The 21,480-nt window shown below is 44.5% G+C and overlaps 1 protein-coding gene across 9 annotated transcripts in view; it reads left to right on the top strand.

Moving 5' to 3' along the window:
• The window catches only part of syne1a (spectrin repeat containing, nuclear envelope 1a), a 115,025-nt gene that overhangs the window by 49,172 nt on the left and 44,373 nt on the right, over nucleotides 1–21,480 (top strand). For all 9 annotated transcript variants that reach the window (XM_078093108.1, XM_078093110.1, XM_078093111.1 and 6 more), the window contains exons 54-75: nucleotides 100–459; nucleotides 2,058–2,194; nucleotides 4,722–4,899; nucleotides 6,770–6,952; nucleotides 7,267–7,410; nucleotides 8,896–9,051; nucleotides 9,910–10,074; nucleotides 10,333–10,505; nucleotides 10,700–10,853; nucleotides 11,156–11,299; nucleotides 11,541–11,705; nucleotides 11,803–12,120; nucleotides 12,909–13,064; nucleotides 14,518–14,688; nucleotides 16,940–17,266; nucleotides 17,685–17,837; nucleotides 18,057–18,224; nucleotides 19,015–19,191; nucleotides 20,224–20,370; nucleotides 20,513–20,638; nucleotides 20,723–20,899; nucleotides 21,033–21,298. In XM_078093108.1, coding sequence (XP_077949234.1) covers nucleotides 100–459; nucleotides 2,058–2,194; nucleotides 4,722–4,899; nucleotides 6,770–6,952; nucleotides 7,267–7,410; nucleotides 8,896–9,051; nucleotides 9,910–10,074; nucleotides 10,333–10,505; nucleotides 10,700–10,853; nucleotides 11,156–11,299; nucleotides 11,541–11,705; nucleotides 11,803–12,120; nucleotides 12,909–13,064; nucleotides 14,518–14,688; nucleotides 16,940–17,266; nucleotides 17,685–17,837; nucleotides 18,057–18,224; nucleotides 19,015–19,191; nucleotides 20,224–20,370; nucleotides 20,513–20,638; nucleotides 20,723–20,899; nucleotides 21,033–21,298 — 4,145 coding nt within the window. The remainder of the gene's footprint in view (nucleotides 1–99; nucleotides 460–2,057; nucleotides 2,195–4,721; nucleotides 4,900–6,769; nucleotides 6,953–7,266; nucleotides 7,411–8,895; nucleotides 9,052–9,909; nucleotides 10,075–10,332; nucleotides 10,506–10,699; nucleotides 10,854–11,155; nucleotides 11,300–11,540; nucleotides 11,706–11,802; nucleotides 12,121–12,908; nucleotides 13,065–14,517; nucleotides 14,689–16,939; nucleotides 17,267–17,684; nucleotides 17,838–18,056; nucleotides 18,225–19,014; nucleotides 19,192–20,223; nucleotides 20,371–20,512; nucleotides 20,639–20,722; nucleotides 20,900–21,032; nucleotides 21,299–21,480) is intronic.

The raw sequence follows: 21,480 nt of genomic DNA, 5'->3' as shown, positions 1-21,480 counted from the left end.
GACACATACGCCGCTTCAAATAGAATAAGAGCTTGCGGTTTCCGTAGCCACAGTTTCCGTAGCAACTTCGTCTCCTATCTACCTTCCCCATCTCGCCAGGAGCGCGTGGAGTGTCAGCTACTGGAGGGCCGAGAGCGCCTCTGCCGGGTGCGTCGCAGTGCGGCGTCCACCGCAGAACACACGGCGGCAGGCGGCTGCGAGGCCATGGACCGCCAGCTGGGAGCGCTGTCCCAGGCCCTGGAGCAGTGGGAAGGGGCCGCGCTGAGGGCCAGGGACGACTTGGAGGGGGCCCTGGCTGCCGCTGCAGCCTCGGAGCAGGAATACCACCGTCTGACTGCCCGGCTGGAGGACGAGTTGAGGGAGCTGGATGGGCGGCTGAGGGTGTGGAGCCAGGAGTTGTTTAAAGCTGAAGGGCGGAGCAACGGCGAGGAAGCAGTCGCGGGGTGGCAGCTGGCTAAGGTATAAGAGCACAACAGTTAAATATATGGCAGCTTAATGCCTGAAGTATTCACTGTTCATCTGCTCACAATAGTTAATTAAAAAAATAGTAGATAATAAAAACTCTGTTCGACTGAGATTTGGGTCGAGGGAACTGTGATGTGTAAAAAAAGAAAAGCTGACAGTGGCCACTGTGCTGCAGTTTACTATGTTAATTTTTGAGGCGGGGATTAGCATTGTTTAATGGGAAGTAACCCCAATCGTACATATACAGAGCATTTGCAGACTTAGGCTGCATCCTCTGCATTCAGCTGTGTTTTCTCTGTAAGTAATTAACCATTCCATTTGTAAATCCTAAAAACAGATTAGTTGGTAAATCAGCTTTACTCGGATGGCGAAGGAGTGACAGGGACAATCCCATCAGTTCCTCTTGTTTTCTCCTCAATCTGTCTTCTGTCCCCTCCACCCTTCCCCCCCTTTTGTTTTTTTAGCCGTTATTCTTCACTATCTCGCCCTCGCAAACGTTCCTCTTTTCTATTCCTGCTTTTCAATTCCTACTTCTTCCCCCTGTCGGCACTTTGACTTGTTCAAACTCCAGTGTGTAGTGACGTCTTTCTCTGACTGCAGGGGTTGGTTCTCCGATGCTTCTGCTCCTCACCTCCCCTGCTGCTCTGGTTCTAACATCCACAGGATGTTTACACCGTGACAATTTCTCTGTGTTGTCAAGACCACGCCAGCATGTACACCTTCACAGTCCTCCCTGGCTTCTCCGGCCATGCCTTTCTCTGTTTTTTCTCAATTTGGGGCTGTCAAGGAACAGAGGAGGAGTCTTCCCCCTCCTCCGCTTCTCTATCTCCTCCTCCTCCTCCTCCTCCAGCCTGCTTCCTGTGTCCAGCCGTGTTTTCGTTACGCGCTCGTTTGTGCGCGTTTGAACCAATCCCGCATCTGTGAGGGCTGACAGCTGAATTCCACCGGGAGAGAGCGTGAGAAGGAGGGAAGATGTGTGAGAGGGAAAGAGCGCAAGGAGCGGGAGGAGGGAGAAAGAAAGAGGGGAGAGGAGGGAAGAGAAAGTAGCAGAACGTTGGGAGGAGGGAAGGAGAAGACAGCAGCGAGTCCAGGAGAAGGAGGGAGGGAGGGTTGTTTATTGGTAATACGTCGGACAGAGAACAAGCGAGCGTCAGAGAGAGAGAGAGAGAGAGAGAGAGAGGGGGATCGGACTTGTACATATTTCATGGGACAGGATTTCATGACTGTGTTAGTGCAGAATGTGAAGCACGCTGAGGAGAGCGGGAGAACGTTATCCGCAGCTCCTTCCTGCCACACTCCGTGAAGAACAGAAATGCTATTGTACAAGCAGCACTGTGAGTATGTGTTGGACTGTGTGTGTGTGTGTGTGTGTGTGTGAGAGAGAGATATATAGAGAGAGGAGCTAAGAAGATAAAGCCAGGGTGAGATTGGCAATGTGAGTGCACTTTTTTGAAGGGTGTCATGCGGATCTGTAGGGTGCTCGTTACCAGTTGACGCACTCACACTCTTACAGACACACACACACACACACACACACACACACACACACACACACGGTTTGAGCCAGATGGTGTCTGTTTTGATTTGTTTAGGATGTACTGGAGGGCTTGCAGAGCGCCGAGCCGATGGCAGAGAGGTTGAAAGGCCAACTTAACGACCTGGTGCGGTACTCCGGGGACCTGGGCTCACAATCCGACCGGGTCACCGCGCTTATCAAACAGCACAACAGGTGAGCTGAATCTTTCTGCTTTAGGAGACAGCGTGTGGCGGAAAATACTTTTGGTGTCTGTTTGAAATCAAGCTAGGTTCCGTTTGCTTAGGCTAATACATCATATTCTAATCCCTGGACTTTCAACAGATTTATATCACGGTGAAATTATTTTACCACTTTGTGGTTACAACAATTCTGATCAAGCTGTCAATTTTGTAACTATATATATATAATAGTATATTTCAGCTTTGCATAATCCAATGTTGGTTAGATCATTTTAATGATTTTTGCATGTTCTGTATTCTAATAACGGACAATGAATACATCTTTAATAACATTGTGATTTTTGAGCCCGTTATATTCATAAATGGGAAAGTGTCTTGCATACACAAAACACACACCATGCGTAAATATGCACATTTTTTCCATAATACAGGACCATAACCAAAGTAGAAGAACTGCGGCCTTCATATGTTCGAAATGTCAGGAGCAGTTTCACTAGCTTATTTGTGTCAGAGGCATGTGTTTGTGTGTGTGTGGCCATTGTTGTTGTGACATGTGCCAAACGAGGTCTTAGGGTGACAGAGAGCACCAGAGCCACGAGTTGCTATGCAACGTTTAACTACCTTCCCTTCACTTCGGCTTGGTCACTGTCTTTCTCAAGTTCCTTTTTATGCAATACTAAGTGTGATTTGAGGGAAATCAGATGCATTTGGATGGTATATTTCCCTGTGCTCTAATTGCCTGCTTCTGAGCCCATAAGTGACCCTCTGTTCATTTAGTGCTCGATTGCGTACGTGCGATGCCTTTTCAAAACAACAACCGTGCGTTTAAAGAGAACGTGCGTTCATAAAACCATACACACGTATGAACATCTACTGTAACACTAATGATCTACCTAATTTGCATGGATGGCGTGTGGACTTTAGTAGATAATGCCTGAGAGTGAGGGCACTGGGTGTAGGGCATTGTGACTAACATCTACTGGCTGACAACCTGAGGGAGGTCGGCTCTTTGGCGGGTAATTGGCTTTGGCTGCTGATTTGCAAAAACAGCACCCTTCCTCATTCACTGGGCTTTTTAAGCTGTAATAAACTTGGCCTTCATGCTCTTTGCACCTGTCCTGCATTTAGCACTGTGGAAAAAAAGAGCAAGGAGTGAGACAGAGTAAAAAAATTAGAGTCAAAGAGAGATGAAGAAAAGGTAGTTACTCCCCCATCCTTTTAGCAGCACATAACAGATTGTGTCTGGCACAGCAGAAAAAAAAGTGCCTCCACCACTCTCATGCCATCCCGACTGTACTACCCTTTCATGCTCTCATCGCATCATTTAAACTCAAGGGTGTTTGTGTGCGTTAAAGTGTGCGTGGATGAAAGGTTGTGTGTGCCTTTGCCTGTTTTTTTCATGCCTCCCTTTGGACACCAACCCTTACTCAAGCAGCTGCGCACCTTGTTTCCATGCCGTAATCCTTTCCGTCCCTCACTCACCTCCTTTACCCACTGCCCGATATGTGTGACTCCCAATGGCTCTTTTCCTTTGTTGTTCTTAGTCATCCTCATTTGTGTTCTGTGGTTATTATGATTTTGCATACAAAGTAAGTAAATATTGTCTATGCAATTTAAGGTTCACACTTTGCTCGAGGTATGAAGAATGGGATTATATCTCACAAGCTAATTACACAGACCAGTATTCCTAGATCGCAGACGAGGAGAAAAAAAAAGGATGTTAGATTTGAGGTCATGCATGTTTGACTTTTACAGAGGAACCAAGGATTAGTGTCCCATCACAGACCTGCATTTAATGTATGCCAATCGTTCACTAACCTTGACCATACTGTAGTTGCCATGTGCACAAAGGGTAATGAGGGAGAATAAACACTGGCACTGGACATAGAGAGGTTCTGTCGTTGAACTTAAATTCAGATTTGGCACAATTATGCCAATAAACGATTGACCTCAAAATGTAGCCGTTGAAGTGACGTCCTTCCCTGTTAATTTCTTCTTCTGTAGATTCTGATGACTAAATGAGGCACACAAAGAATTCTCAGCATTTTATTAGTCTGTGCTGATACAATACAGTTTACTGAGATGTCCAATTATCCCTTTGATATGTGCCCCACCGCTGTAACTTCTCCCTATCCCTGTCATATTCTTTCATTCTCACCCTTTTTCTTACAGCATCAATCTGTCAACCCTTGTTCTCTCCAGCTTGTCGCCCCTGTGAACTCTTACCCCACTCATATGTGTCCTCTCAGCCCCCTCCTAACCCTAACCCTCTACCACCATCCCCCACTCCCCCTCTTTGCCCCAGTGATCATTACTTCCACTTCACCCACTTTGCCATTTCTCCACCTGCCCGCTTCTCACTCGTGTCCCAAGCGTCTCTTTCTCCTTGCGCATCATGTGAAGGCAGCATTTACAGTATCTGAGCATCTGCACACGCATCCTCTTTGTTTTGATCAGCACATGGACACTCTCCTCTGGTTGTAACTGTCTGTCTTCGTTAATTTCACCCGCGACGCAAAATTCTCTTTTGCCCAACACAGCCTGAGTCTTCGTGCATCCAGGGAGTGTCAAAATAAGGAGCGCTTGCTGGAGCAGAAGTTCCGTGCAGCCTTGCGAGACTTTCAGCAGTGGTTGATCAATGCCAAAATCAGCACAGCCAAATGCTTTGATGTGCCACAGAGTGTCGCCGAGGCCGTCACCGCTCTGCAGAGGATTCAAGTAAGATAACTTATTTTTCTGTTCAATTCTTACCGTGTCCTTAAAACATTGGTGACATAAACTTGTGGTCTTGTGCCATCCTCACCATGCTGTTTTTGCACTCGCACTGTTGTTCAGCGTTTTCAGCTATTGCTGCTTACTTACCAAGTTGTGATTATTTGTTCTGCTGCTGAAGGCATGAAGTGCACCACCCCAGGGCAGACCCACCAAGCAAATAAACAGACTGAACCACATTGTGTTATGTTATTCAGAAATAGAGAGTAGTAGAACTGATATTTATTTGAATGTCACTGAATATAACTTTCATTTCAGCCTTTTGAGAGATACCTACATTTTTAATAACTTTGGTGGGGGGAATAGGGACTAATACTCATGTATACTGCCTTGTCTGATCGGCATACAAAATGGCCACATAGTCGCTATTTCTAATTAAGCAGCTGCAGTGAGGCAGAAATAATTTCACAGCAAGTAGCTGCTGATGGTGGAGTTACATGTAAGGAATGGCCATTTATTCACTTCCAATACTGGAAATAATCAGCCTGTTTAAGGAAATTAAGTCAACCTTCTTCTTGTAATAAAATTAAAACATTTCTTTCCACCTTTGGACGGCCCCTGATGCCTGCCAGGGCTATTTTGTATCTATTTGCATGAACCGGGCAGGCTGGTCAACGATGGTTTACACAAAGGAATAGTTGAAAGTGAAAATAGAGTTGAAGAATCTATCCAATTTCAATTGGATATTACTCCAGGGGATTCCTGTATTGACATGCCGACTGTTGAGTATCCTCCGGTGGGCCCGTTGGAGTGACGCATAGCCAAGAGGGATAGCAGAAAGGCTCCATGCCACTCTCGTCAAAAATCTAAAATATCTGCGTCAAAAAGCATAACCAATAAAGAACTACAATACAATTACTGCTTTGAACTGATAGTAAAATGATAATTCTGGTCTCACTCAGGTTTTCAAAGAGTGTCAAATGAAGATTGCGTTCCTTGGAGACATCATTTTTAATCTTTTCAGTGCTCCGTCAGAAGTTTTCTGATAGCCTTGAGGATGAGCGTGAATGTCATAGAGTAGATGGCGGTGAAGAAGAGAGGAAACGCATGTTTTATTTATTATTGACTTGGTGAGGAATGTGGAACAATGTTTCCACACGGCTGACCTCCAGGAGGGCCAGGGTGGGAGGGGCGGGGGCATCCATTGTGTCATGCTTAATTGGTGGTATAGTGTAACGTTGGCAGGGAGAGAGTGGTGGTAAGGGTGGAGAAAAAGAAACCGTGGATGAACTGAGAGAAAATACAGAGACGCAGAGATGAAGAAAGACTTCCTATGATGGTGTGTGGTTGTACTGCACCGTGTGTGTGTGTGTGTGTGTGTGTGTTTTGAGGGGCTGAAGCAGTAGTGTGTGTAAGTGATGTGCTGACTGCACAGATGGTGGAGTGGTCCCCGCTGCGCTACTGTCATCGACTCAGCTTTGAGGATGGGAGGGTGCGGGTGGGTGTGTGTACATTTTAATGCGAGCTATGTAAAAAAAAACACACACACATTTCAGCCTCCCTGTACTGTCCTTATCTATGATTGCCTCCCTGGGTCAAGCCATTCCTTCTGCCCACTCATATGGAATTAGCAATGGCTCGCGCTAATTACTGCTTTTTGACAGTGTACGGTGAGATCCGGGGACTAGTTTGCTATGTAAAGAATGGCCGTACCGACTTACCCATCAGCCATTGCATGAGAAGTGGAATACATGAGAAGTTTAGGATTGTCATTCAGTCAATTTACCCCCCCCTCTCCTTTTACTTTCACACCCTCCTCCCTTTGTGTGTGTTAAATAGTCACAGTTCCTTTGTCTTTGTCTGTGTAATCCCGTAGGAGTTCTTGAGTGACAGGGAGCACGGCCAGGCCAGGCTGAGTACAGTAGGAGCCAGTGGGGAGCTGCTCATGGCTGTGATGTCCAAAGACAGAATGGAGGGAATCAAGGGCAAGGTGGCAAACGCCAGAGAAGACTGGAAGAGCCTGATGAATAATCTGCAGATGAGGGAGGAGGCTCTCAAGGTTGGTTCATATTCACTTTTGTGTGGATGCGTTGCCCACAAAATTGTCAATCTGGATTTCAGAGGGGATGGGTGTTATATGCAGTTTAACTGTAGGGATTGGAGGTGAAAATGAATACAGACTCAGTATCTGTACGTAGTATTTATGTATTTTTTTCTTTTTAACAGTTTACATACCTGATGCCAGACTATGATGAATTTATTTATTCATTTTAATTCCGCTAAGAAAACTAGTTTTTAGTTTGTGCAAATTCTATTTAAATGAGACCATCTCTTTTTGTATTTGGATTAGTTGTGCAAATGTTGTATTTCCAGAACCTGCAGTCCCAGATGACGGAGTTTGAGGCTAGTGCTGAGCCTCTGCAGGACTGGCTGAACAGCACAGAGGTCAGAGTCCAGGAGAGCAGTGCTCGTCTCCACGACCTTCCAGCCAAGAAAAAGGAGCTCACCAAACTACAGGTAGTGTGGAGCCCAAAGTCAAGCTCCTCGTAGACTTACACTAATCTACTCCGTCTGTGTTTCTTTAACCAGTAGATTTTTTGGGAAGGTAGAAGCTGGGAATGTCTTTAAATGTACATCTTCCCTTTTCCCACTCACTCAATTTGATTTATTTCCAAACCTCTCCACCTGTCTGTGTAAGTACATTATATGCACATGGCGTGAGTTGCCTTACAGACCTCTGAGAGGGCATATAGGAATGATCTAAAATGACTTCACTCCAAAAATAATACAAAGTTTGCTCAAATAATGGTAAAAACATGTTTCCACCATCCACATTCAAAGCTCTCTTGAAATTGACTAACTCTTTTTAATTACAGTGGTTATACATGCTGTCCTGAGTTTTTACAGTGTTTTAAAAGCCACTCCTCAAGCAATATGTTTTCCCAATGTAGGATTTTTTGTTTAATTGCATTAGGTCATGCTGAGAGTGTGCCTTTTACAGTTCTCTCCTCAGCTATTATCCTTGACACACGTCTCTTTTCTTCTCCTAACAAAAGTAAGCCCCATCATTACAACATAAATTGAATATTAAGTAGATTTTCTAAGGACACTTAGTAGTTGTAGCTCTCCATCAGATATGCATCCCTAAAGCACAATCTAAAATCAGCTGGGAAAGGAGAAGGAACTAATTACATTTGTCGAGCACCAACGCATCAAAATAGAGCGGCGTCTTAATAGGCAGCGACACAATCGTCGGAGGAAAAGTCCAGAAATCTAATTAATTCTCCTTCTGTCACAGCTGAAGCGCCGCGTGGCTAAAAGGCGCCTTTCAAGATGTGATAACAGTCTCCGCCATGTCTGGCTGAGACAAAAAAGAAGGAGAGCCACTGAGCGTTAAAAAGATAAAACTGACAATAGAGAAGAAATATATCAAGCCCATCTCAAAGCTCTGCCCTTATCGTTGTTGCTATTTTTGTATTTACTCAGTCAGCCAACTATAGCTCCCCTCCTCGCTGCCTTTTGTCTGGCCCTGCCAGCAATTACATTTCTTCCCCCAGCACCTGAAGTACAATGCAATACACGCAGGCTTTAGTATCTAAAGCTGTGTTAGCAAAATCCTCCTTACCTTTTTCCATGTATACATACACCCCTACATCGCACTTTTTTGTCAAGCATTTCTATTTAAAAAAACAGCAGAAATACTGATTGTTTTTCCATGCTGGTTTTCCCTCTGTCTTTATTCATGTATTTTCATGTGTTGTCTTGTCGGTTCCTGTGACATATTAATTCAACTTTCTGCCCCACATCTCCCTTTTCTGTCATCGCTGTCTTGTTTTTTTTGTCTTTCTATTTTCCAAATGGCTAAAAATATAATGCTTACATGCAACCGTCCTCTCCGATGTACTTCATGTCTTCTCCTGCCCACCCGGCCTATCCCTAATCCTGTTGCTCCTTCATCTTAATTTCTCCATCTCGTCCCCATCCTGCTCCATACTGGTCCAGTGTGTACTGGAGGAGAAGGCCAGTCGGGAGGCAGAATTGGGCAAACTGAAGGAAAGAGCTCATCGTCTCTGGGAGGGACAAGCAGCCGGCAAGGGCTTTGTCCACCGTGTATCCCAGCTGTCCGCCCAGTACCTAGCCCTCAGCAACTTAACAAAGGTAACACAGCCCCACCCAGAACCCCCCTTCTCGTGCCTTTATTCTTTCTGTGCTTCTGTCGAAAAGCTGCTGCAGCGTGCATGTGCCTTGCTTGATTCATGTGCGGTGTGAGAATGGTGTCCAGCCGTGTTGTTTATTTGTCATGGTTGCTGCAATCAGATTTTTTCTTTTAAAAGATTGCGTCCAAGAAAGTGCAGCTACTCACAGTAATTTACCTGAGCAGAATAATCTATCTTTTACCTCCCAAAAAGGCCACGCCGCTGCACTCTCATCAACAAAACAAAAGGCCCTGGCCGTGGCGCTTTCCTCTCATCCGCCGAAGCCCATTTAAAATGCCAGAGCAGAAATGTGCCAGTGCCAAATAACCTAACCTTTTTTTAAGCTCTCATTAGATTGGTAACACTCTTATGATTAATTTGATACGGTGTAGAGCACAACATTGCTCTGACCACAAAGCACCATCCACTTCCCGCAGGACAATGAGAATGCCCCGGCGATGATGAAGAGACGTATTCACTTTGTCGGCTAGCTAGTGGACAGCTATTTTTAGGCCCTCCTCCCTGCTAGACATGGAAACAGGAATGAAATCATTTAAAATTGCCACTTGTAGATAGTTATTGCAGCTCTGCCTCCACTCTGAAAGGGATTACTGCAAAAAATGACATTGCGTTGGTACTTTCATGTGGGGTAGAATGGTCTCTGGACATGTCTGCAAAGAAAAACAAGACTGTGATTTCATATGCAAACATATGAAGAGGTTGTTCTTGTGCACCGAATGTGTTTAACTCACTGCCAACCTGTTTCTCAAAACCATTATGAGGGGAGAATGCTAACAGTGGTGCTCTCTGATCTCTAAAGGACAAGGCCTCCAGGATAGAGCGTATTGTGGGAGAGCACCGCCTCTTCTCTCAGGACCTTAAAGAGCTCCAGGATTGGGTGTGTGAAGCCCAGAGCGTCCTTAAAACATGCATCTCCACCACCACTGACAAGGGTGTGTTAGAAGATCGAATGCTACAGCTGGAAGTAAGTTTGGGAAAAGACGACTATGGCACCCCATAAACTAACTTTAATTTATTAATTTAATTTATTAGAGATTTGGCTATTGGTTGATTTTACTTGCTTCTCCAGCAACACTTTCCATCAATTCATCCTGACTTTTTTTAGTCAAAGAGAACTAGAATTATCTCAGAATTAAGAAAACCAGACCTGTAACCCAAATTACAAATAATGTTTAGACTTGGGAGGATTATTTTAAGCGTGTCCCTTCACTTCTGTCTGTAGGCCTTACTGGCTGCTCGTCAGGAGAGGGAGATCCAGCTCAAGATGCTTCTGACGCGGGGGGAAGCGGTCCAGAGGAACACTTCGGCTGAGGGAGTCCCAGTAATTCGCAAACAGATCCAGGACCTCAAAGACTCATGGGACTCTTTGCTCTCTGCCTCCATTCAGTGTAAAAGGTGGTGATCATGAACCAATCAATCAGTCTGTCAATTGATAAATGGGACTGGGAAGCGTCTAGTCGAACGTGATGGATGTCAGTTGGTTGAAAGGTTACAGGGACGATTAAATTTAAATGTATGTGTGCATTGCCTGTGTGCGTAGTTGCGAAACGTCTGTTCACTGTGTTAACATTATAATTCCGGTGTAACAGCCAGATGGAGGGCGCGTTGTCTCAATGGACCAGCTATCAGGAGGACGTGAGTCAGTTTGTGATGTGGATGGACCGGGTGGAGGAGACACTCAGCTGTTCAGACAGACAGTACTCTGAGATGAGAGACAAGACTGCTAACCTGGGAAAGACCAAGGTAGCACATCTCATTACTAATGTCCAGGCTTAAAAAGACAGAATATGTTTTGTAAACGTTTTTTTTACTTAAACCGTATTAAACATACATTAAGTATTGAAATGTGCAACCCTATTGCCTGTTTTTCTTTCTATTTTTGGAAAAACCTTTCCACTATTTTTAGAGAACAGCTGTTTTTCCATTTAAAAATATCTCTTTTTTTAATTTAATTTATACACATGCAGTCCAATACATTCATACCCCACCGTCTCCCAGCAGCGTGAGATGTACTTCACCCAGTGCGTGCGTGTGTTTCATTCCAGCTTCTCTACGAGGAAGTACTGAGTCACAGCAGTCCTCTGGGAACCATCGCCACAAAGGGGTCCAATATGGCAGAACACTACACTACCCAGCAGGAGGTGCAGCAGCTGCAGTGTAGATACAACGCCCTTAAAGAAAAGACCAAGGTACTTTGAGTGCACGCAACATACGGTGTAACTTTTTACTGTAGTAAATTATTTTTAAATTGTATTTATAGCTTCGGAGTATCCTACAGTACCCTAACTTTTGTTCCTCAGAAATCATGTTAACATGTAGTTAAATTGTTCAATTTCAATCATTTGAAGTCCGTAGTCGGGCTTTTAGGTCTTGTGTATTGAATGAATACATGCCCCTTCTTTCCAGTAAAGTCTAAATTGTTGTTTACAGAATGCGGTCAGCAAGGCCAAAGGCCTAGTGCTGGTCCATCAGGAATATCAAAGGGGGTTGCATGTGTTTGAGGACTGGCTGGAGCAGGAACAGGCCACTCTGGCTTCCTTGTCCCATCCAGATGGAAACGTGGATACACTCGAGAAAACACTGCAACAGCTACAGGTACTGATACCGAGGAGTATTTTGTGTTATTTAAATGTCAAAAACAGAGTGTTCCTAGTATAGTACATCTGTTCTTCCCTCATTATTTCCCTTACAGCTCCTGCAAGAATCCTGCTCAAATGGCCAGTCTTTGCTCTCCTCTGTGCTGAACGGCCGAGAGAGAGTAATCCCCTGGGGTATACCTCAGATCGAAGACAGAGTGCTGGACACTGCTCAGCAGGAGTGGGGGGCCTACCAGGGCCGTCTGGAGGAGACTCAGACTCAGCTGAGGACCACACTGACCAGACTGAGGCAGATGGGCCAGAGGTTCCTGAGCCTCGCACAGTGGCTGGAGGAGATGGAGAAGGCGGCAAATATCAGAGGTCACCGACGGTCGGACAGAGGCACCAAAGAGACACAGCTGAAGAAACTCAAGGTCAGAGAAAAGAAGACGTGGAATGTAATATCTTGTTCAAGCGTCAGTGGTTTAAATCTCATATAGAAGATGGGTCCTGTTAAATAAACAGCAAAGAACTGTTACTGCATCCAAAACAACCATTTTTCATACACATACTGAATTATCTAGTCTTTCTTTAGACATTATCCCCTCCTGTAATATTTTCACAATATATTATTTTCTCTTTGCCGGTTATCTAATAACACCGGATCATACTGTACATCAACAGTTACTTTAACTAAATATTTTTGGACCACAAGGGGATACTAATTTTAGGCCATTAATAGGAAAGAACTACTATCATCCTTCGAAAGAGTCCTTTTAATTCAAACTAATCAAAACAGAGAAATATCTAAGCCAAAAAGGTGTCTTTGAAAAAATAAGATATGAATCATTCCAGGGCCTTGCAATAAATCACAATCCCCACTTTTACATACACTCCACTCACATTATGCATTTGAAAGAAACAAGCAGGGGACAGAATATTTCCCTGCAAGGTCACCTGCTGTTTGAGCAGGTTTCCTGCCAGTGTCAAAATGTTCTGACAGTCAAAGTGCTCTTCCTCCTGCATTTAAAGAGTGGCACACATACACACACACACACACACAACCTGTGGCCCCATATGTTGTTTGTGAGCTGCTATTTCATCTCTCTCCTTTCCCCACTGGTTGTCCTTTAATTTAATTAAACAACACAATTTGATATTGAATTATTCATAGCTCTAGCATGTTGCTCATTATACATGTCTACGTGTCCCTTGTGAACAGGGGTGTCTTGAGGCAGTGTTTGCACGGCAGGGAGAAGTCGATGGCCTTTCCTCTCTGGCCCAGCAGGTTCTGGAGGAAACCTACATCAGCAGTCGTGTCAGCGTCACTGCCACCCAGCTCACTGCCCGCTACCATTCCCTGCTGCTCAACATACAGGTTAGGCTGTCTCCGTTGTATGCTGCTCAATGATGCATACGTCATATGTTTTTCAATTTGACAGAAGCCTAACTTTAGTATGATGTCAATGCTCAGATATATTGGGGTTAAAAAGCCTATGCTGGTCAGGGAGTCTGCACACATACACAACACTTAATTTCCGGTCCGGCTGAACATTTAGCTGGATTCATTGAGAGAAACAAAAGGCCTTAATGGGCTCGATATTGGTTTAATCGTAAGTCTCAATTATAGATAAGGAAAACTTAAAGCTGTGTATATTGCCGTTAGGGTCTCTTCCCTCAGGGGGCTTCTCACACATGCTTATCTCTCACCATAGAAATTGCTCCAGTGAGAGTTTGGACTTTGTTTCTGTAACACCCCATTGAAGTTGCTCTGAGACTGATGCCTGTGAGTCTAGCCTATGTTGCTCTGTATACTCCCATCCCGCCTCTCTATTTGTCTGAGGGGCGGACTAAAGCAAAATCAATGGGGGTCCTCTGGCCTGAGGCTAAGGCCATAATTAAACGCTACAGAAGGCAATCTTACACTTGGCAGCAGCAGTGGCGAAGCTTTGCCTGTGCTACATTGATTTTTTTTACACCTCCACTAACACGTGAGTTTTTGCGCGCGTGTCTCCACCACACTACTCTCCCTCTGTTATACATGCACACACCTTCCTTCCTCTCTCAAAATTGACTAAAGTATGCACATACTTACACTGACGCCGGTACATACATATGCAGGCCCATGGCAACCCACTCATGCCAAGGATGCCTGTAATTACACAGTGTGAAGAGGGGGCCGTATGAGCTTGAAGTGGGAAGCTGTTACCTCAGTCTCGTCGGAAAAAGGTGTGCACTCAGCAATATCTGCTAATTGGCGCGTCTTGCAACACCACAGGATTTGCAAGTTGAGTGAATAACGTGTCGAACTTGTGAGAAACCCCCTGCTCATCCTGATGGTGCTATCGACTCAAAATCTCCGTCAAGTGGACAATTCTTCAAAAACGTAAAGACCCCTCTCCACCTTGTGGTGAGGCTATTGATGTTCTGCAGATGAATGGGGCGGAGAGGAGGGGGGTATTTTTGATGGTTGATCAGAGAGTTTTTGGTCCTGAGTGGCCGAGGTAAGACAGCTGAGGCCCATCTCACAGCTTAAAAGAAAGCAATACAGTTTCCTAAATAAAGTCTGAGAGCGAGTCTTCAGTTCTAACCTTACAAACAGCAAAAGGGGAACAGCCATTTTAAGTGAGCATTACTCACCTTTAAGAAAGAAAGAAAACCCCAAAACAACTAAATGTTTTCCAGGTATATCATTAGGTATATGATTACGTTTTTTTGTAGGTATTGAAAGAATGAAGCAATCCGTACATTCGTTTAAAAACAATGTTTTGCGATCATTATTTAAAATGTGTTCAACTCCATTTTGACCTCATCCAATGTTTTTTTTTCAGGACACCATTAAGCAGCTTCAGGAGGAGCTGAAGAGCATCGAAGAGGCTGAGAATCTTTGCGTGTCCTTCACTGATTGGTTCAGCTCCACTCAGAAGAACTTCACAGCGTTGACTGACACTTCTGAACCCCTCGACCGACCCGCCATGGAGAAGAAGATTAAAAAACTAGAGGTATCGATTCATTTACTAAAATCTGTACTGTACTTGTGTGGTGATATGTTTTCTCAGCCAAAGCTCTGAACCTCAATTTGTATGCATTTAGATGCGTGTGTGGCACCAATACACTTCCATGAACAAGTTACAATAAATCTGCTCAGATGTTTTATTATCATTGTAAACTGATGAGTTAGCGAGATACCTGCCACGTAACCCAAAAACCTTTTAGAAACATCAACTGTTTTCAGAATTCTTTGGCAGCTTCGATATGATCGCCAAGTGAAAAGTTTTTAAAACGTTCAGTGTTTCTTTAGATGTAGGTGTAGAAATTCACTGGGGGAAAAATGTAGAAATTTGTCTTTGTGTTTTTATTTTTTTAATGGACATTGGAGGAAATGATCTCTGCTCAAACATGTCCAGAGCGCAGTGAAGAGAAAAGCACCAGCAGCCTTTGCTTTGCTCAGTCCATATCGAGTGTGTAGAGGACTGGATGAGTGTGCGTGTGTATCGATCCGCTCTTTATGAAGACAAAGTGGGGGCCGCTTTAGAGGAAGCATGGACGCAGGGAGAGACCTCCCACTGTGAAGTAGAGGATGAAGAAGCGCCGGTGTCAGGAGCCTGCTGGCACAGACACTGTAATTGATGCAGTGCTCTTACCGCTTCACATCACCTCACACACACAAGCATTCACACACATTTCTCTCCTCTTACACTCATTTCATATAACGAGATAACGAGGGTATTAACAAGCTGCCGCAAACCTTCTAATCAATGATTCCTCTCTGGTTTCACACATTTTTCCAATGCATATCTTTAGTTATCACTACATCACATGTCTCTTTGTTGTTACAGCCCCCCCCCCCGCCCCACACACACAAACATGTCCAGAAACACATTTATAGACACACACATTCACAATTCATCATCTGGTGTGGGCTTTGCAGTAATCCCTGTCTTGGATCAATGCTCTGTCTCTGCATCAGGACCGAAGACATGCTGTCACCACATGAGTCCTTCCAGCTCTGCGGATAATACCCGACTGGTCCCTCACTTACTCGTACTCCTGTAGTGAAATCTACAGGGCTTTTCCGTGGGGTGTGATGATTATGCAATGACACAAAGACCAGTAGTCAATAGCCATGTCAAGGGCCATTAGTTGTATGTAGACTTCAGTTCTCTAGACTGAACTGTCTACTGAATCAAAGTATTAGTACAACTCAATGAGGTTTCCAGTTTCCTGTCAGTGGCTAGATTGTGAGATTAAACTCTGTAAGACTACTGAAATAGTATTTTGTCCTTGCTGAAATAATTACATGCCGGAGTGAAATATGAGTATTTTTTCATTTATAAATGACTGAATTTGAATGATCATTCAAAGGTTTGGATGGTCTTGAATATGAAATGCACAATTGGGACCAAATCAGGAATGAAAGGCTAATCTTGCAAGTCTTTATTTGACTCGTTGCCAGGTGTGCGAAGGCAGCAGATGTTTAAATATGAAGTGGAGGTGGTGAGTCAGACAGTACATGACAAGATATAATAAGAAAGCGTCAGCTAAATGACATGTAATGTAATGTAATGTAAAGACATTAGACAAGTGGCAAGTACACGTCTCACATGTCAAACCATACGGAATTGTACAAAATTGAGGTATATTGAGTGTCACCGTCAAAGGTCTGCAGATAGGCACATTTGTGACTGGAATGAATGATCATTACAGAAGTGTCATGTTAAGCCGCAAAGATGTACGTGCAGACACAGGTCTCGTTATGTTATTAGCTGGAGGACTGGGGTTGTTGCAGGTTGAAGCTTCTCTCCACTCAAACAATAACAGACCGATGATGAAAGCTAGATGGCGTCCCATCGAGTGGACGTCTGTGTGTTGCGTGTTGTGGTTGCCCTGGAAACCCCTGCAGCTACGGCTGTCTGTTGAGGGTCTATATAATTGGGTCCTCCTTTTCATATTATTCACTGTGGTTTCACCACTACATGACTTCCAAGTCTTCTCCACATGTCACCACGTCGGTGTCAGCCTACCTGATGGGTTCAAAGACTGTCAAACACAATGCCAGGCTGGTCTGGATGACTGAGGCTGCACTGGAAGAAATCAGTGATCCCGAATCATTAAAACTATGACCTCTATGACCTCTATTTCCTCGTCCCTGAGCAACTTTTGTGCAAAGTACCTCGTTAAGTATAAAGTAATGGTGATAAAATTGAAGCAGCTTCCTTGCTGAGTTGTATTTCTGCTCCCTCTTTCCCCTAGGCTCTCCAGTCCGAGCTCCAACATGGTCACTGTTTGCTGAAATCACTGAGGGAGCGCGCAGAGCGGGCAGCAGGCTTCCTGGACGATGCTAGAGCTGAGATTTTAGGAGAGGAGGTAGAGGCTCGTCTTGCCGAGCTGGAGGAGCTCGCAGGTGGGCTGAGGCAGGAGCACAGCTTTCTACAGCGGGCATTACTGATGGCTAAGGAGTTTCAGGACCGATATAAGGCTCAAGCCCAGTGGCTGGTGGAAACCAGGGCACTGCTCAAATCTCCTCTGGAGCCCAAGGCTGAACTATACCAACGGAGAGCACTGCTGGCTAAGTACAAGGTATGGCAGCAACAATGTAATTTCTAAAAATAAAAAATAAACTGTTGAAATTTAAATCACATTTACAATAAGTGCATTTGCACTAGTGGTTCCAAATGGCAGCAAGACCGTGGTGATTATTATTATTATTTGCTTAAGGTACCACACAAGCGTCCTTGCTTGTCCTCCAATTTGTAGTCCATTAACTACAAAATGGAATTTACTTTCGACAACTGTTTAGCATTTTCCTGAGCAGATTGTCGCTTTTCATCAGGATGTGTGCTTGTAAAAAGTGACAGTATAGTTGCCAAAAACCTTAGCTTTTGCACAATGATCTAATACGATAATAGTAACTCCACAAAATTCAAGTACCATTGCTGAGAATCGTTGTTATTCAATACAAGATGAAACTAAGGATACATATTGAATGTGTCCCCAGGCTCTGCTGCAGATGGTTCAGTCCCACGATGAATCCATCAGGTCAGTGGTGGAGAAAGGAGACGCTCTGCTGGCCTCTGTGCACTACCCCTCCATCAGAGAGAAAATGAACAGGATGCAAAGGGACTACACTGAACTCTGTCACACTGCTACGGTGATTAACATGTGCTCATATGACATACGTTTTGATCGACAGAGGGAGAAAATGATTATTGCGCTTTCATGCCAGTAGACAGATGAGTCGAGGCAAACAAAACTATAGAACATGTAGTTCTGTCTCGGGAAGGTGGTTCAAAGGGTTTGTTTCATTGCTTTTCTAATCACTATGATTTCTCTGTGTGTATACTCACATTTTGTGAATGATGCTCTCCAGGCTCACGTGGAGAATCTGGAAGGCCAGGTGAAGGAACAGGAAGCTTACCACAACGAACTCCAAGAAGTGGAGCGCTGGCTGCTCCAGATGTCCAGCAGGATGGTGACTCCTGATCCCGCTGTGGGTGGCAGCCTGGAGGCAGCCACTCAACAGCTGTCCAGGCACAAGGTGACTAATCACATCTCTGGATCCTTCACCGTTGTTTGCAGAGTTTGTAGCATATAATAGAGCTTGAGCAATAACCGCAGGTTGTTGCAAAATTACTGAAGATTTGCTTCACCTACTGCAATGTTTTTTATTTTGTTCAAGCATTACTATGACCTAGAGAGTTTAAATCGTACAATATTTGTATTGATAAATGTATTAATTATCAGTTCTTATGATGTAAATAATGTTATTTAATTAACTACTTGCTGATGTTATGATTTATTCATCTTTAGTGATATAGAAACATTAGGTACTGTGTTTGTAACCTGAGGGTTTTCTCATCCATGATTTGGAATACAATTTTTATTCCATCTGCGTGCTTGTGTTTGTCTACCTCAAAGCCAAAATATGATTTTAGTTGATTATTTTCGAAGGAGCCCCATTCAATTTCTTCCTCTGTCGGACATAGAATGAATTTGGATAGAATAATACTGTATGTATATTTATTTGAAAATAAAAAGATTCACTTTCTGCAAAAACAAATTCTCTCACAGTTTTCAGTCCAGATGAAGATAACTTGAAGTTAGATAATAACGAGAGTTCTAATTAAATGAGCTACTGTCATTCTAAAATTCACAATAATTCTTTCAATCGTCTTCAAAGCTCATTTATGGAGTCCTGTCTTTTGAGACACCCCGGTTTGACATCAGTCTGCTCTGACCTCCATTGTCATTGACATATTATTCTGCAATATGTCTCCACTGGAGACTCTTTCCTACGTGATCCTACTTTGGTACTTTGTCCACTACAGGCCATCATGGAGGAAATAGCGGGCTTTGAGGATCGCTTGGCAGCCCTGAAGAAGCGAGGAGACCACCTGGTACAAGGCTGCAGTGACCGTGTGCAGAGCAGGCTGAGACAGCAGGTCCAGGCTCACCAGCAAGGCACCAGAGACAGCTACTCGGCCATCTGTAGCACAGCACAGAGAGTGAGTGAGGAGGAGATGGACAGACAGACAGACAGACAGACAGACAGAGGGATAGAGGGATGGGATGCAGCGGAGGAGGGTGGGATGACGGCTGAGATGTATTATTTATTTAAAGAAATGGTTCTCACATATTCATGGTGGAAGTCATATTAGACTTTCTGCTGCGTTGGATACTCGCACATTCATGTATGTGAACACACATATATCCACGTGCAATTAGTATTCCAACAGCCTAGGCATCCACATCCTTACCCATTCTGACACTTAAACCCATCTCTCAAGACAGCCCTTCCCTGTCAGTGTAGAGGGCACGAGCAATTAAGGCAGCCAAAGTGGAGCCTAACAGCAGCCCCGCTCAGACAGAACACACAAGCAAAAATCACAAACGCAATCTACCCATATTAATCTCTGCATATCCCCTGTCAACTCCACTTTTTCATGACTGAGCCAAAAGTGGTCACACGCCACTATTCAGTAGCTCTGGCGAGCCCTCTAATCCAGGCCCGCTCTGTCATTTTGGCAACCTCTATTCTGTCATCATAGCTCACCTCCCAAGGCACCACCTCCACCAGCACTCGCACATCCAATCTGGCATTGTGTGATCCAGCCACACTTTACCACTACGCTGCTGGCTTCTCTACAAATGCGCCTCCAGTGTTACGACGGCTGCCAACTGTGTCCCAGCACAACACAGCTCTAATATCCTGCCTGCCACTTGCCACCACGCCAACCTTCAGGACTTTGCCAAATACGCCGGGCGATCTGCCAATGCATGCCCCCCTTTTATCCCTCTTTCAGGCTCTCATATTAACTCTGTCAATCAGACCTTGCTGTTTTGCGCTCCCCTGCAGGGCGTGGACGCCTCCACATTCAACACCTGTCAAATATCACTCTGCATAAATGCAACTTTCACAAGTTATAGAATGTAATGCCTTCTTGTATTTGGCCGTGCTATACCGGTTTCCTAGCTATGCGTCTAGCCGTTTTTTTTACCTAGTATTACACTGAAATAAATCTGTTTGTGTCTTATAGGTGTATCAGAGTCTGGACCATGAGCTACAGAGACATGTGAGTCTCCAAGACACCCTACTGCAATGCCAGAACTGGCTGACTTCTGCTTCAGAGGAACCAGAGCCTCCTGCCCATCCTCCTCTCAGCCTGGAGGAGGCGCTACAGCAGGTACAGCATTTCTTGCCCTGATTTCTTTTTAACATGTTTGTTTCAAGGCCTGTGTCTGGATTGGGACTGTAATGCGGATGAAGGGATAATGTGATGAGTCAATAAAACTATAGGAGCATGAACAAACTTTTTTGGGGGACAGGTGAAACAGCAACGCGCTCTCCAGGAACAGGCAAGCACTTACCTCCAGCTTGTGTGCTCAACATGTGACTTGTCCGAAGTGAGGGTCAGGGGGACCGCGGCGGCTATTCAGCAGGTCAAGCTGCAGGTTAGTCAGCTTTTACAAGGCTTCTCATTTGTTTACGTTGTTTGACAAAATACTTTTGATTCCATTGTGTGTTTTTTTGTCCAGATTGAGGAGCGCATGCTGCTCTGTGAGGAGGTAGCAGACAGCTGGAGGGACATTGAGGAGCAGAAGGGGGATCTGGAGGCCCAGCTGAGGGAGACAGAGCAGCAACTTCAGAACCTCATCCGAAGACATGCAGAGCTGGAGCCCAAGATTGCACAAAACCAGCTGGACAAGGCACAGGTCCGTGTTTGGTCTGCATGCTTATGAATTATTTTGAGTCACAATGCTGTATTGTTATAAAAATAATAATTGTCATTGCCGTGGCAAACTTTTAGATTGTTTGAAGTAAAAAAAAACATTATCTTTCCAACAGGAATTCCTTCAGCAGATTAGGGAGAGACAGTCCGAGGTGTCCCATTTGACAGACGTCGTTGCTAAGATGACAGACGGACAGGTCTCTCCTGCCCTGGAGGAGATAAGGAGACTGAGGAGAAGCTGGATGGATCTGGGCCAGCGGGCAGAAGACCTGGAGTCTCAGCGGGGGGAGGACATGCAGCGAAGTGGGGAGTACCAGGAGATTGTTGTTGCTGTGGAGGAACTCTTCCACCAAGTATCCAGGGAATGGGACTACCTCGCAAGGTATCTAGTTTTTCTGAAGAGGCTGCAATGTTTTCTTTTCTTGTAGAATTTTAAACATGATGTCCATTTATTTACAAGTGGATGTATTTATGTATCTATTGATATGGTTATACATGAAGTATTTGCCAAATGTGAGCATATTTCCTCTCAGGATACAATTTTTGCATTCACTTTTTTATCTT

This window comes from Gasterosteus aculeatus, chromosome 18, assembly GCF_964276395.1.
Source record: "Gasterosteus aculeatus chromosome 18, fGasAcu3.hap1.1, whole genome shotgun sequence".
In the NCBI taxonomy this organism is placed as follows: Eukaryota; Metazoa; Chordata; class Actinopteri; order Perciformes; family Gasterosteidae; genus Gasterosteus; species Gasterosteus aculeatus.
This window is presented reverse-complemented; position numbering and strand designations above follow the sequence as displayed.